Source organism: Xiphias gladius, chromosome 5 (genome assembly GCF_016859285.1).
Source record: "Xiphias gladius isolate SHS-SW01 ecotype Sanya breed wild chromosome 5, ASM1685928v1, whole genome shotgun sequence".
Lineage (NCBI taxonomy): Eukaryota > Metazoa > Chordata > Actinopteri > Istiophoriformes > Xiphiidae > Xiphias > Xiphias gladius.
This window is the reverse complement of record NC_053404.1, coordinates 13,523,470-13,540,289: the sequence shown is the minus strand read 5'-3', so window position 1 is coordinate 13,540,289 and position 16,820 is coordinate 13,523,470. Positions and strand designations below refer to the sequence as shown.

At 42.4% G+C, this 16,820-nt stretch overlaps 2 protein-coding genes across 6 annotated transcripts in view; one reads left to right on the top strand and one right to left on the bottom strand.

Annotated features, from left to right (window-relative positions):
- Nucleotides 1–213: 213 nt before the first annotated feature.
- LOC120789728 (protein shisa-2) lies at nt 214–8,148 on the top strand. Its single transcript, XM_040126670.1, has 2 exons — nt 214–1,173; nt 5,945–8,148. The coding sequence occupies exons 1-2, from the start codon at nt 870–872 to the stop codon at nt 6,508–6,510; spliced, it is 870 nt and encodes a 289-aa protein (XP_039982604.1). The 5' UTR covers nt 214–869; the 3' UTR covers nt 6,511–8,148.
- A 1,680-nt stretch (nt 8,149–9,828) lies between these two features.
- atp8a2 (ATPase phospholipid transporting 8A2) overlaps nt 9,829–16,820 on the bottom strand; it is a 49,504-nt gene continuing 42,512 nt past the window's right edge. For 4 of the 5 annotated variants that reach the window (XM_040126665.1, XM_040126667.1, XM_040126666.1 and 1 more), the window contains 4 exons: nt 15,041–15,129; nt 14,739–14,843; nt 11,726–11,817; nt 9,829–10,644 (listed from right to left, as the gene is read on the bottom strand). In XM_040126665.1, coding sequence (XP_039982599.1) covers nt 10,550–10,644; nt 11,726–11,817; nt 14,739–14,843; nt 15,041–15,129 — 381 coding nt within the window. In that variant the 3' untranslated portion in view covers nt 9,829–10,549. Of the gene's footprint in view, nt 10,645–11,725; nt 11,818–14,380; nt 14,436–14,738; nt 14,844–15,040; nt 15,130–16,820 lie in introns of those variants that run through there. The other variant, XM_040126669.1, reaches the window with a different exon arrangement.

Here is a 16,820-nt window from a genome sequence, read left to right as displayed (position 1 = left end):
CTTGTTAGAGAAACAACAAAGTATTAACCTAAGCTTTTTAGTTTAAGGTGCAGCTGCATCTCTCTTAACCATCAGGTGTAACTTAGAGTTTTGCGTTAAAGACTTGAACGGGAAGTTGTATGTTAGTCATTGTAACTTGACACTGGTCATTCCGACGGTTTATTGCTGTATTACGGAGAGGTGTGTGTTTGCATCTGGCTTTTTACACGCCCCTCCAACTCCGACTCTGAAGTGGAATAGACTCTGCGCGCCTTAGTTCAATCTGGCTAGACTGAACCAGACTTGGTTGACTGACTTCTGACGCCCAACAATGCATACCGAGCCACAAAAGTTTGAAAAGTTATCTTTACGCACGGGGCTCGCGGTGAGGGCACAAGGGAGTGACAGCAGCTTTGCGCCCACGGATCAGGCTACAAGTGTTGATTTCTCTGAATCCCTGTGGAAAGTCATTTGAAGAGTCAGGAGGATACATGAACAGCCTTCTGCAGTGCCAGAGGAGAGCCATTAGTCTTTCAGTATTGGATATTGGAACTCAGAAGATTTACAGGTGGAATCTGTATAGTTTTGTTTTTTTTTAATAAAATTTCTGTGACAGTTTTATCCTCAATAGTATAAGTAGGTTACAAGTCTTGGATAATACCCTACACTACAAAGTCACTTCTGGAGACGTTGGATCTGAATTACGCACGGGATTCTTCTAACAAATGACAGCTTCTAAGTGGTTTATTGCTTTCCCACTTCACCCCCTCAGCTCCCTTCATCGCACTGATCAACCGTATCATCCCCTTCGCCAGGTTAGACGCGGGGATTGAAAGCTTTGCTGTCTCTCCCAGTGCGCCAGCGTACGGCCGCGGGCCAACTGGCCGAGGATGTGGGGAGGAGGATTCCCGATGTCTGTCACCGTGATTGTGACACTACTCCTGGTCATTATCGACGTTAAAGCCAGCGGGGAGTATTGCCACGGCTGGCACGACTCCCAGGGCGTGTGGAAAGAAGGGTTCCAGTGCCCGGAGAAGATCGACGGAGAGGACGCGATCATCTGCTGCGGGAAATGCGAGCTGCGCTACTGCTGCTCCAGCACCGACGCACGGCTGGATCAGGGGAGCTGCGATAACGACCGGCAGACTAAGGAGCCCGGGAAAGAGAGCAAGGAGAACAAGGACTCCAGTGCAGGTATTGGCCCAAAACACCTACTGCTTCTTGCTGCTACTGCTGAAACTACAACTAGTACCACAAATAGTACGGATAGTCATATTAATAATCATTATCGCTCCTTACTGCAAATACGCTTAAAACAAAGGTGTTGGTACCAGTTAAAACAAATAAAAGGCAAAGGCATTCCAAAAGAAAGCAAAAAATATTTTAACAGGGCATCAACAAAAAGCATACCTGTATAAAAATAAGACTTAACAAGTCATTTAGTGTACCGGTGGCCTGAATATGTTGGAAGGTCGTTTCAGAATATGGGAACTGTCAAAGTAAAAGTCTCTACCCCCCCCATACTATTCACTGTGATTTATGACAAAGAGAGACTGTTAGGCATGTCGTAGACAATGCACTAAAACTAATTGACCGGTTGCTGCAGTGGAGTGACTGTAGTGTGTCTGTTCACTTCAAAAAAGTTGCTTCCATATAAATGTAATAAAAAGTACTCTATAAACCAACTTCATACATTAAAACGGCAAGTGAGTTGACGCCATGCCCAAGGCGTATGCACAGGATGCCTTAAATTTGATATTGCAAATTGCAGCTCTATTAGACGCTTTTGCTTGCTCTCATAAACCTAACAGCCCCACAGTATCTCTCTGTAGAGAGGTTCATCTGCTGCCCATCCCGGTTGGCAGCGACAGCTGCACAGGAGACAGCAGACTCCTCCCAAAACCAGTAAACTGAACTCACAAATGGTATACTGTGCCGTGCTGCAGCACTTTATAAATAGCTGTGTTTGTCCTGGCCTGTAACAGTGCAAGAGGGGCCGGGCTCAGATCACGCTGTCCCCACGGGGATCAAGTTTGGACTTGACCGGATCTTGGACAGTGGCTCCCCAAAGGTGCTGACAGCTCTTCATAAAAAACACAATTCGCGTTATGTATCATTTCCTGCCAGGCTCGTGGAGTCCTCTCCACATCGTCAAGCTGCCACTGTAATCTCCCTGCTTCAGTCTGTCTGATGTCTCTGGGCTTTCAAGGGATTCATACTCAGATCAACTTTATACAAGACACATATACATACATAAAAAAACTGCACTTAAGAGAGGGGTCATTACCGAAACCAAAGACAACATATAACCCATATTTTGCAAAGAATATGTTGGATTAGGTAACTATACAAACTTCTTACTCCAACCTGGCTCCCCATTCATCATTTCTTGCATTCCCCTATTTTAATCTACCATAAAGCCTCTTGAAGCTGCATCATATCTTGAATAAAAGAACAAACAAGTTGATAACAGCACTCCAAAAAAATAGAACAAACATTGGATATCAGAGGAAAGGGCAACAAAGGCTTGTTATCATGTTTCCCTTGAGGATATTAGGCCTTGTTTGGGACTTCCAGCTATAATCTGTCATTTGCTAAAACTACCATGCCTTATCACTGCAGGACCAGGTATATACATTTCATTCATTGGCCCCCAGCCAAAATAACCTAAAGAAAAGCAGCTTTTTCCTCACCAAGAAAAAGGAACTGTTTTTTTTTTCACGCAAAGACCCAGCTCAGATTGCGTATTTCATTCATTTTTCATATGCTTGCAGCTTATTAATCATCCAGGAAAGCTACACACTGTAATGTCAATGGATAACAGGCAGGAAATTATTAATGTACTCAACACGAAGGAACATATGGTATTTAGGAACAGAAGAATGCCCGTGGGATAGCTGAGGGAGGCAAGGGAGAGTCTAGCTAGCCAGCCACAAAGACTATGCCAAAAACAAGAGCTTAGGAGAAGGGGCTGCTGTTACTGCGGCATGGATGCCACAGCTCAACTGTGGCAACAGGTGTGGAGGAGTGAAAGGGGACAATAGAAGGGTTTCAACCACCATGTGTGCAAAAACTGATTTCTGAGCTTGGAATATCTTTTGAAAAAAGATTTTTGAACTGTAAAAGACAGTCAGGTGCTGAATTTGTTTTTCAGATTGGATTTTGTGTTTTCTTGCTCAGTGGTAGAAAGTTCTTAAGTATATTTATTCAAGTAAAATTTTTTCTCTCTTTTGCAAGAGAAATTTGAGTACAGCAGATAAAAAGAAAAACAAACATAGTCAGACATAATAAATAACTTAGATTAAGATTTTGAATCAGTAGCTCCAATCCTTTTGGGCCAGTGACCCCTTACAAAAAGCAACGTATAGTTGGAGCCCTTTATCATGTTTCAACTGTCTGTGAGTTGTTAGCATTTCCACCTTAAAATGATTTCTCCTTTAAACTTTTCACAAGCTTTAATTAGAAAAACTCTTAAAGGTCCAACGATGCAAAAATATAAAATATTTCACTAATAAACAATGATTAAAAGTCCAAAAAATTACTACAATATAATACAGTTGGTCTAGCAAACATTAGCTTTTACCCATTGCTGGTCTGGCGGGTTCAACACTTTGGTTCAGACTGAAATATCTTGACAACTATTGGGTGGATTGATATGATATTTTTTTACAGATATTTGTGGTATTGAGGTAGAGGATTAAAGCTACTGATGTTGGAGATCGCCTGACTTTTTCAGTAGCGACACCATGGGGTTCACATTTAGTGCTATTATAAGGTTAAAGTTTTTATTCCCATCAGCCTCAGTACTATTTTATGTTTAGTGTTAAGTTGCAAATAATGGCATACTAACATGCTAAGCTAAGATGACAAACATGGTGATTATACCTGCTAAACACGTCAGCATGTTAGCATTGTCATTGAGAGCATGCTACATGCTGACTTTAACATTTAGCTCAAAAAAACACGGTGTCTACATACAGCCTTACAGAGCTGCTAACATGGCTATAGTCTAAATGTTGCTTCATCTGCCCTCTCCCATTAATCAGTTAATGACCTTCCAGGTTAATCTTGTTGGAGGTGCCCAAACCATAGACTTGAAACCACTGGACTAAACTAGTTAACAATATATATACAGTATACAAAACTAGCTCCACTTTTACTAGCAACAGCAGCAGAATTCTGTAATGATCAGTAATGATCTAAAAATGTAATATATAACAGTCACAGGCATCATTCTACAGCATAATTTTACATTGTGTGGTACTTTTTAATTAAGTAAAGGATGAGTAATCTACTCGTTCCAACAATCTGCATGCTGAACTTCAAATGGAAAGGAGCTCCACAGTGAAAAGGATGAACTAGCACAAGAAAAAAGTTTTTTCAATTACTAATCCTCATCAGCCAAAGGGAAAAAAGGAAAAGGAAGTAGAGATGATGAGGTGGAGGCCATATAAGTGCAGGAGAAGAGGGCAGTGAAAGGGTCCCTGGGACATTTCTGCTCTTGTAACTTATATGTGTTGCTATAACAGAGTTCCTGTTAAAACGTATTTACAGGAAAGTGTGTAGCTATGAGGTACATTAGCCAATGAAGCTGACACAGCTTCTTGTCAAAAGGAAATGGGTTAAGGTCCTAGCTTGTTTCATGTCAAGAAGTCTTGGCCTCCTACGCCACCGGCCTGTCTTTTTTTTCACCTGGACTGAGCCAATTAATGTCCTCCAGCTCTTAACAGGTTTCATGCAGTGATCCTTTTAATACCCTGCTACATTTGATGAGCATTTTGAAAAGTTTCTCAAGGCTGTATAGATGTATTTCAAAGAGCCTAGAGACAAAAGGAAACTGGAGCCAGTTGCTACCTCTCTCTCTAGCATACAGTTACACCTTATAACACATGGGCACATTCAAAGTGGAAAATAAGTACACCCTGTGGGAACAATAAAACACAACTAATCACTTATAATGTAACATGGTTGTTATTGTGTTTCTAAGGTGTTTGTGTGAGTGAGCATGGGAATGAACGATTGAGGAAAACACCTCAGGATTGACCTCATCCTGTTTCTGCCAAAAACATTAACCCTGTGCCTTTGCTATTTTGGCAAAAAGGTGTAGTTAGTAAAACAATGTGATTTTGTAAAGGAAAGTTATTGTTGATCATGTTTCAAAGCTGTTGTTGGAGCGTTTCCTGGTCACTTAGCAAATTTACAGTCTGAAATTGAGATCTTCACATATAAAAATGTCAAGACTTGTACTTGTTTAATAATGCCTCTGCTATTTGACCTGGCAAATGACAGTCTGATTGGTGGAATAGTGAGAGTTACACAAGTATTTTTTTTGTTGTTTTAAACAAAAAGAAAGAAAAGGTCAGTGAGAAGGAATTGGCTTACTCATTTGATTTAAAGGGATGAATAACCTCACATTCAGCTGCATTAAATCAGTCCACTTTAATACCCTTCTTTAAACAGAGGACAAGCACTGTAGTTCAACTTAAGTAACTTATTTTCAAAGGCTCGGTCATAAAAAGCTGAAGAAAAAGAAGGGTCACAAGTATCTGCTGGCAGCGCGGCTTAAGAATGTCACCCATGCAAACACACTCACACATACTGCTTTGCAGGGTTGAGGAGGCTGGGGGACACAGCAGGGCGTGAAGGATTAAAACAGATCAAAACAAAGTTAATAACTGCTAATGAGAACCTGGGGCTCCCTGGGGACGCAATCCCAGTGTACCTTTCATTCTTCTACTCTAGTCCAAATGCTCCTCTCTCCTCACTCTTTTGTTTAACTGTCTTACCCAATCTCCAGTCACATGTAGGGGCATTGCTTGTGCAGGGAAGCAAGACATGTGAGTGTGTGAGGCGGTATTGCTTTGAAGTTTAATGTTCAACTTAGAAGTCAATATTTTACCACCAAAACAGGCATGTTTGATGTTATTTAATGTGAATGTGTCTTCTTTTCTCTCTCTCTCTGTAGTGCCCATTTATGTGCCGTTCTTAATCGTTGGCTCAGTGTTTGTTGCTTTCATCCTGGTGGGTTCTGTGGTTGCTGTGTGTTGCTGCCGCTGCCTCCGGCCCAAACAGGAACTGTCATCAGGAGGTGCGACAGGAGGTGGGGCCAGCAGTGGGCGCCTCTTGGAAACCATCCCTATGATGGCCAGCACTTCCAGAGGCTCATCATCCCGCCAGTCCAGCACAGCCACCTCATCCAGCTCCTCTGCCCCTCCCACTGCACCCCGCCCTGCCCCTCCTCCTCTCATGCGAGCTCAGGCCTCTTGCTGCCTGCCGCCTGATGCCAGTGTCTTTGTCAACATGCCCACCAATTTCTCTGTACTGAACTGCCAGCAGGCCACCCAAATCATGCCTCACCAGGGGCAGTTCCTGCACCCACAGTACATCGGCTATGCTCACCCTGTGTCCCCTTCTCCAGCCTTCCTGGACCCCACCCAGGGAGGATACAGACCACTCCAGTCCCCCTGCCCTCCTCCAACCGGAGGGTCCAGTGTCACCAGTGACCAGAAATACCCTCCAGTGACAGTGTGATGAGGGGCCAACATGCAGACCACTCTGCCACTTTGTTGTGAAGACTAACTTGTGAAGTTTAACCTGTGAGGGCTGCGCCAGAGACCTTTTGGGGATGCTGCCAGAGTGGAAAAAGAAAGGCAGGGAGTCAAACTCGCATGAAGGACTCATAAAGCTATTGCTGGCAGCAGGGCCTGACCTGCTATTGTGTGTGGTGTGTGTCTGTTTTGTTTGTCATATGATCTCTTGCCCAGCTGGAATGAGCTAAGCTCAGTCTATGATGGGGTAAGATGGATGTATAAACAATTTTCTGTCTTTATGCAAAGATTAAACTGCATATTGAAGAGCTACACAGGCCAGATGGGTGATAATGCACAGTTAACTGCAACCTGCAGATCAAATAAAGACTGTGCATGTGTTTGTGTTTGCATGTATGTAGATGGGAGAGTGAGAAAAAGGTTTGTTGGCTTGTATCTGCTTTAATGAGTGATTACTGGATGATTTATAGCAGTGGACTGTATGAAAAGTGGCTATTCAAGCAAAAAAAAAAAAAAAAAATTATGACCACATGCTGTTTATGCCATGTGCACATCTGCACTTGTGAATGGTTGTGAGTGGTTTATACAATAGAGTGTATGTTTGTGTTGAAAGTATGAGGAAAGAAAGTATGTGAAAAGATGTTTGTACTGTACGTGTGTGAGTTTGTGAGTGAGTGTGAATTGTGGAGGGATGTGGTCATATGAGTGACTGTGAGTGAACTGTATGTAATGGGAAATGCAGGTGGTTTGATGTGAAAGGCAGTTGCAATCTCCCTGTAGACCATTTAAACTCTAATGAAGTGAACACAGGACACAGACTGTGACGCTCCACCCTACTATACAACCTCCCTCCTGCCACCCAAAAAGAAAAAACAAAAAAACGTCTGCCCCAACTGCCCTGAGCGGAAACACACAGACACAAAAATGAAACATTTCATGCAAGGCTGCCAGTTAATGTACCTGAGTAGTGTGAGTGTGTGACAGAGAAGGAATGAGAGGCAGCTCTCTGAAGATTACAGAGTTAATTATACAGTGAAAACTCTGCCAAATGCCCCCTTTACTTCTCCCCTGTGAGAGGTGTGTGTGCATGTGTGTGTGTATTTAACACTCCCACGGTTCAGTGCGTTAGTAGAGGGCATGGGCAGCTCCAGGGCAGCTTTGAGTCGTTCTTTTCCACTTAAGAAAGGCACTGAAATGGCGGCTATTAGTTGTAAAACAAAATAAATAAAGAGTAAAACTTTCATTTGTTTTCAGCCATTCTGAGTACTGTTGTGCAGCTGGGTCACTGGTAACTCACAATTAACCGTAATATGCAACTTGAGGAATGTGCTGCTCCACGGATTGTGTAGCCTGAGATGTCCCATACAGTAGTACTGAAACCAGTACGTCTGTATACCTCATCTGTACTCCAAGCACAATGCCTGTAAGATACAGTAGGCAGCTTGTGTGTGACAAAGTAAGAGTATCTGTAAAATGGTGGACAACATTTGGTCCAGTGTGTTTGCTCCATCTGTGTAATACGGTGATTTGATGCAGGAGTGACACTTTTCATATTAATTCTAAAAAATAAACAACTTTTAAACCAGAAAGCATGTGTTGAGACCTTATGTTTCAGTATTTTATCACTGTCTACTGTCATAAATATTAAACAAGCAAAGTTTTGTGTTTTAAAACCCTGAAGGGAAATTTTTGTGTTGCTGTTGTCCCTCTGAGTGAATATTTACACACCAACACTTGGAGACAAGACTTGGTTAACATAAACAAATATCTCTGGTGAATGGGTTTGCACAGAACTGTTTTAAATTGAAGAAACATAAGAAACATAAACACTCTCTTACTTAAGCTATTGGAAACACTAATTACACACATTCAAAGACAGCTCTACCACCTACAGAGGACAGAACAAATACCTGTCACATCAGCCAACACACTGAGAGGAAGGACACTAAGCCGCAACAACGGACAGTTTAAATATCTGATGATGAGGAGGTGTAGTTTTGGCAGGCTTCCCAAGAAACTCAGCTACAGTAATGTGGAAAGCGGAGGGGGCCAGGCCATTGGGGAGGACTTGAAAAGCATAAATGGGTCTCTGGCCCCTGCTCGGCTGCGGCCCAGTGGATTCTCCATACTGGAGCAGCTGTAGTCGGTTTGGGCCATATCCAGGAAGGTGGGTGGGAAAGGGATCTCCAGTTGGACTCCAGTGTCCAGGGGCTGGGGTGTGCATTAATCGGCTAATGGTCTTCTCCACCGACTCTCCAGAGTTTGGAGAGTTAGCATGGGATAGTTTTTTTTTCTGATAGTGTATGAAATCATTTGCATCTCATGTACAAATCATGTACAAATCACCTTTTTGATCAATTTTAAGCGTAAAAATGAAACCAAACTTCCCCCACTACAATGTAGCCACAGTTTGACTCAGGAAAAACCCACTTGATTGCACAAGTAAACAGCTTACAGTCAACAGACTGAGACATTTTGTCAGGCCATGGATTGATTAGATTTAATGATTAGGACTCGGGTGGACAACCCCCCTCTCCCACCCCTTCAGTCTTGCATTCCTGAACCACAGTGTCCTCAACAAAGACACACAATGGACTCTACATTCAGACAAATCCCAGAGCCAGAAAAACACATGATCCAGGCGAGTCTCAATCAAATCCCTTCTGTTTGAATGCCTATTAGCACTAGTTCAGGTAAAATATTCCCTCTAAGACATGTCTCAACATATGAGTACAAAAACAGGCATTAATGAAAAGAGAAAAAAAAATATAAACACATTCACATTAATGTCCACTTTAATTAAAAGAAAAGAAAAGAAAGGAACAGTCCAGTAAAGAGTGGTAATCCAACAGAACTTAAGAAGGAAGCGCTAGTGCCAGGCTTGCTGATTCTATGTCAGCTGATGATGCTAGACAGGCAGCATCAGGAATCACAGGAGTGGTCAGAATTAAAACCAGGAAAGACGAAGTGGAAATTATTTTAACTGGCCATAGCGAGGATATGTGCAGCAGAGGAGGAGAATTGTGGAAGCTGCAGAGCGGCTAGGAGATGGAGAGATAGGAAGGAACAAATGAAGGGAGAGATAAGCAAGAGGAGGTCCCAGTGGGGTAAGAGTGGTTTCAGCAGGGTGCTGGTCCAGTTTGGGGTGAGCGTTCTGCCTCAGTGGCATCTCTGGTGTTTGGCAGTGTGTCTTGTTGCTGCAATGGGCGGAAGTGGGGGCTGTAGCTGGGGTTGCAGGGCTCTGGTGGTCCTCTGTCTAGGCGTCCCTCACTCCTTTTTTTCAGGAGTGAATTCAGAATTCATCTGCGTGCACGTGTGTGAGTGAGTGTGTGTGTGTTTATTCTGATGTGCCTTCCCCTCCCACACCAGCATGTGATGACAGTTGAGCTAAACTCACCTCACGAGAGCAAGATGAGCAGAAACCATGGAAGCGAACACACAAACACACGCGGACCAACACACACATGCACAAAAACACAGAAGCGCCAATGCGTGCAGACATACATGCACAGGCAGGCACAAACGCACTGGAATGTGCACACGTGCGCACGCACACACACACACACACACACACACACACACACACACACACACACACACACACACACACACACACACACACACACACACACACACACACACACACACACACACACACACACACAGTTGCATGATCCAAACCCAGTCTGAGGGGTATACAGATATGAGTAGAAGTCTGAGTTTGACTTGTCATGTCTGTGCGTGGAAAAGATTGCTCATGCCTGTGCAGCTTGTGTAAATCTGAAGAAAGTTTATTCCGTATATTCTGCCTGGTCCCTTCTCTCAAGTCAGTCCTCCACGTGCCATCGACGGCCTCCATGCCTGACCATGACCCCCACCCCCGACGAGGGGTCAGGTCATAGCTCCAGTAAGGCCACAGCAGGGGTCGGTCACACAGTGTGAGGGTGTCTCATAAGTCTGTCTCTGCTGTCACCTCGACAACCGTTGCTACGGTGAGCCAAAGCTTTGGTCAGGGGTATGGCCTAGAGGCTGGGGCGCTGGCGGGTGGTGTCATAGGAGCGCACTACCTGGGATTGGGACACCACGCCGTGCTCCTCCTGAGAGAAGGCATAGCCATCTGCAGAGAGAGAGAAGACGGAAGAAGAAGAAGAAGAAGAAGACAGATCTCAAATGATGAACTCTGGGTTGTGCCGTGAGTGACAAGAAAAATGTAAACACCTTAATGATGTATTACAGCACAATTTACTTTACAGTTTTTTGTTGAAACTGCTACTACATACCTTTGTTGTGTTGGATGTTGTTGACCAGCTATGGATTGACCACTGCACTATCCATTATCATAGTTGTACATTTAGATTGTTTTAATGTGTGTGATTGAATTGCTTGTTTTCTTTTGTGTTTGAAATCTATCTTACCTCAAGATTCCCCTTGAGGGACAACAAATACATTTTGAACTGAATTATATTTAAATTGATATTTAGTTTACCATTACATAAGACAGAGAATGCAGAAGGGACTCTGAAATTAGGGAATTTTTTTGCAACTTACATGAAAATGACAATCAATTTTTAAAATAGTTTCGTATTTATTTTCTGTTGATACACAAATCAATTAATTGTTTAAGCTCTAAATTGCACTACTATGTACAGGGGGTTCCATTTCACTGGTCACTATGTGTTCCTGGCCAAATACTGTAAGAATATTGGGAGTCAATTCCTCCTTTAATAAATGTTTTCTGGGCTTCATGAGGTGAAATAGGGAACAGCCTTACTTTTTTTCTCCAATCAGTCCATGCATGGCACAGATATTAAAAATGTTTCTTTCAGTAAGCACACGAACAAACAGGAACAAATCAGATTTTGCAAATATCTATGAAATAAAGCTAAAAACTTTCATTTCTTCTCTTGAATCCTAATTATACTGGCAGTATATACATTAGTTGTTTAACTAGACAGGGTTTTTTAAGACTCTTTATTTCATGTAATGAGAGTGAACGAAGAAAGAAAGAAACACATTTCTTGGGTTTCACTCATTCACATCTTACAGAAGCAACGGACAATAATGTATGACAAATCTCAACTCACATTATGGCCAGGAAGATACATACATTAGTCCAAGGCTATCCCAAAGTGTGAGAAATTCACCCTAAGGCCAGAGTTGATAATGCTATAGTATGTGTGTTTCGAAAGGGCACTCACGTGACACAGTCTGCTGCACCGAGTTTGAGCGTCCTACACTTGAAGGGGTTTTCCTAAAGACTCTTGTCAGCAGATGGGCTCGTTCGTTTAGACTGCAGCGAAAAGAAAGGAAGAACAGTCACCCCCAGTGACGGCACATAACCACTTGTTTACAGGTAATTTAGGAGTGAAGCTCCACTACTCACACAACTACACAACACCATTACTAGCTGCTAGGACATATCTTTTAATCGGTGAGCATATTCTCAGCTTTTTGTCAATATTTAATGTCTGAAACTATCCACACATCTAAGGCAGCATGGTAATTAAGGAGAAGGTCCTTCAACCTCCAAGTGTCCTTGAGCAAAACACTGCAGTATACCACAAAAGTAAATTTCTGCTTCATGGATCTACATGCAGTAGAAACACACAGATCAATAAGTCAACAAAATCTAAGTGGATTTAAGACCAGAAAGTTGGTAGGAGGTGGCTTTGATATAAACAGCTTCTGAAATTCTATTTAAGCCAATAGTAATTCATAAGCTGCCTGAAGGGTAACAGAACATCTACAGTAAAGTATTCCTCACTCCCCACTCCTCTCACCTCTCCTCTTAATTCCCCCCTTTCCATGAAGAAGACTAGATCCTCTGTTCTGAGACCACACGCCGTCATGGCTCCTCTCCTCCCATGACCAAAAATAACTAAGCCTTCTCCAGATTTTGCAGACAAATACACACATGTACAAACCCTTATTAATTTAGTAGACTTTTCTCCAGTTTCATCACCATCATTACAGCTATTAAAGTCTTCAGAGAAAGGAATTGGATGTAAATGTAGCACTTCCATCACTGCCATGTCAGGAAGTTATCCTTTGCCAATTTCATTTGAAAGAAAACATTTTCTGCCTTATCTGCCAATGGAGCATTAAGTTTGCACAAGAGGGGTTTCCCTGGCACTAATGCAGCAGTCTTGATGATCAACGAAGGAGTTATGGAAAAAAAAGCCAGCCTTCCCAAGGTTAACATTTGGAGCAAGCAGTTAGGAAATTCTTAAAACTGTATGTGACTGTTGGGAACTTTCACTGGAGTGTGAAAAAAAGAAGAAAAAATTAGGGGCTCTGAAGTTTGTTTATGCAGTCTTTGGCCAAAAAAAACGATGTCTGTTAGATAGATGACAGTGCAGAGTGAATGATAAAAGCCTAAAAGATGGTTGGACAAATAAAAGGAAGGCTCATGGATCTATACGACTCAAGCTGTCCTTTCTCCCCCCGTGATGTTTCATACCTTCCGATTCAAAATGGTCCAAGGATGTACTTCGTTTCAACTCTTCCCTCGAGACACTCCTGAACTTTACCTTTCCACCCTTTTCCCATGCCTACCCCAGGACCTCCCCAGGAACTACAAACACAGATGTGCTTTTTTCCATTTTGCTCCATTGCCTCTCTGCCCAACCTTACTTTCCATCAATTATTCTAAATGGAGAGGATCCAAGGATTCTGGGTTTAAAAGCAGGGTCAGTCCAGGACGGGGCCCTGTGTTGTGGTTACTCACTCATCCCTCCTCAACCTGAAAACATACCTCAGACCACTCCGGCTCCTATCAAGAACTATAAGTGCTCTGAGAAAGCAGCTTGTCTTGGTTGACTCACATCGGACTTGTTTTTAAAGTAAGTCATAATATCAGAGTATTATACAACTCTTTGTAATCCTTCCTAGCAAACAGTGGCGGAAAAAGTACTTGGATTCTTTATTTAAGTAAAGTGAAGTAACACCACAGTGCAAAAATACTCTGTTATGTACAAGCCCTGCATTCAAAATTTTACTTAATGAAAAGTAAGAAGTATTATAATCAAAAAACACTTCAAATATCAAAAGTAAAACTACTCATTATGTAGAATGCAGCATTCAGGATGTAGTGAGTCATTTCCTATGTATATATATTCTATATTACTAGATTGTTATTGTAAGCAGTATTTCAATGTTGCAGCTGGTCAAGATGGGGCTAATTTCAACAACTTTATATGCTGTTCTGTCTTTTTTATCTTGTTGAGTTGTGGATCATGTTTTGTATTTGAAATCTGAATTTGCAAAGTAAGATGTAACTATAGTGGTCAAATAAAGGTAGTAGAGTGAAAAGGTGCAATATTTCCCTCTGAAATGTAGTGGAATTAAGGTTTAAAGGGACATAAAATGGAAATACTCAAGTAAAGTACAAGTACCTCGAACTTTTCCTTGAATACAGTACTTGAGAAAACTTTCCAGCACTGCAGGCAAATGGTCAAACCTCTACAATCCTACGTACATACTTATCTACAACCTGCACAAATTTCCCCCAAAAGTAAAAAATGCAATCAGTTCTAACACATCTCTACCAAGGCTAAGTCACAACGAGAGAACTACAGGTAAATCCAGTAAACACACCAGGTCTGTACAGCAGTTCAAATTGATCCACCTAGGAAGCGATCCAGAGAGAGAGGAATAGAAAAAATTGACATAAGAAAAGAAATAAAAGTTTAAAATGATACTGAGGACAAAGGGGAATGGGTGATTAAAAGATAAACAGAGAGAGATTTGAACTCAGTTAATGGAAAACAGGCGGGAATCACTCCAAAGCAGCTAACAGTGGGTCATTTGAAGTCACAGTTCACAAAGTGGGACAGTGCAAACCCAGAAACTACCTCTGTGAGCTTGTGACAGCTCTGGCTCTATGGGACCTCAGCCTTGGCTTCGGCCCTATGGACGGTGCCACAGGGGAATTAGAAATACCATTTATTTCATACATACAAAAAAATATCACCTATATACAATTTTATACCAAACTTGCACATGTACATAGAGTGATGATATAAATAATAATGGAATATTCATGAAAAATTTCTGTAGTCATTCTACTTTAATAACCCTTGGATAAAATCCAAAAATGACGCAAAAGTAAAAAAAAAAAAAAATCAACAGAATAACTTGATTGATGACACAATAAAACTGGGTAAAAATGCAAGTGGTATCCCAAGATGCTTTGAGGAGTATTTTATATACCTGCGGCCACTGGCATCCCTAAGTACAGCTGCCCCTGGGTCGACGGCCCGAGCCTCCAACTCCTGCACCTCTTCTAAAAGAGACTTCCTCACAGTGCGACGTGTGCTGCACCGAAGAAATAAGTTCATCAGACCCATGAAGGAAAGTTTGAGTGTTTTACTTTGCAGACACATGTGATTCATAATATAAAGTGTGCGTAAGCGTTGACATAGACTCAGTAAGGGCTATGTAAATGCTTTGGTTAAGTTAAATAGTCTCTGTATGGATTTCCTATGTATTTATATTAAATGTGTTCTACTTACGCAGTCCAAGCAAAGTCTTTGAGTAAACAAGCAGTAGGCACCAGGACCAGACCCATCCAGAAGTGCCAGCACTGCATCACCCTGCCAGCCTGCAATGACAACACACAGGCTCTATTTATTTCGCTCCTATATTAATTCAAATTGAGTATTAAGTAATTTTTCTCTGCAATGAGCACAGAGAAACACGTGGTAAAGGCAGAGAGAAATGCGAGAAAAAGCACAGTGAAAGCCATACAAAGCATAAAGAATCATAGTTAGTTAAAGTTGATTACCCCTAATATTAGCCAAACTTTTTTAACAGCTTCCTCACACCCCATCTCTCCACCACAAACTGGATTTAGCAGAGTATTCCCACAGCTGAAATATAATGCTTCTATGATGCCAAAAGATAAAAATGCTAGAAAGAAACCACAGATCCCCCCTACCTCTCTCTGCAGTCCAGCTGCAGCCAGCCTCACTGACCTCTGACCCTCATCTTCAGTCAGTCTCCAGGGATTAATCGTGCATCTAACCACTGTCTCAATTTGTCTGTCTGTGTCCCTGCCTCATACTCCCACACATCTCTTTCTCCTGTTGTTCCCTCCAATCTCACTCTTTTAAAACTTCTTTTCATTATTAGTGACTCTATCTTCTGTTGCTTGTCCTTGCCTGTTCCTAAAAATCCCTCCATTTTCTCTTTATTACCTTATAGCTCCCCTTTAGTTATCTGCAAGAGCTCTGTGGTGTTTCACAAGCCTAACTCTTTGTCTCTAGGTGTGAACTTTTAAGTCAATAGTAGCAAACACTTAATTCACCATAAAGTCCTTAACTTCTGCTACTTTATTGCCCATATCATGTGTTTCCTGTGTCCTGTGCTTGGATACAGAGATACAGAGACAATTTGGTTCCCAGAGGGAGAGGCAACAAGGAAATTGAATCGGAAACCCATTAGGAAATATCCCCTGCAACAGCTGGAATCACAACCACAGTGCAGATGATCTAACTGGGCTCACAGACACTCTTTCTGTCTGTGACAAACACCTACACACAGAGGTACACAGTTCTTTTTTACAGGACTGGACACATTGGATATCACATGGTCTTTATACACTGTGAGGAAAGAGGCATGCCAAATGTTTTTCTCTGGTTTGTTATATCCATAGAAACAGACTGTTGGTCTTCAACACTTTACAATCGACACATAGCTGGACACACATAGCGCATTCATTTTGACATGCACAAATTTACACACACTTATTCTGAGAAGAAATATACAGCTCTTTTCCATTACCCTGTCCCCCATGGACAGATGGAAATATAGATAGCGAGAGCAGGGAGAAACAAGAGAGGTAATAGGGTAGTTAGGGCAGATGATGGAGGGTTGGGGGGTGGTGGTTGAGTGTCTCTGACCATTCCCCAGTTAGACTGAGCAGCTGCAGAGATATTTGACCGCATTCCTGATTTCTGACACAAATTGAATTAATGGGTTAAGGGGAGTTGAGACGGCCCCTTAACCCCTTCCCCTTCCCCTACCCACTCAGTGGGGCACCTCACCTCACCCCCGCTTTTATCCCCAAACTCTAAAATGAGTCTCTCAATTAAGGGGTCCCCATGTACATTTTCCTCATCCCCACTGGACCCTCATCACCACCGGCAGCAGCAGCCCACCCTCTTTAGTCAACACCTCCACAGAGGGCAGTAAAAGACCGGGGCTCGGGTGACATGCAGCAGGTGCGGGAAGCCTGGTGAGAGGGGCTGGAGGGGCATAAATCTCCCCTGGGGTTCCAGCAGTGCCGACGTG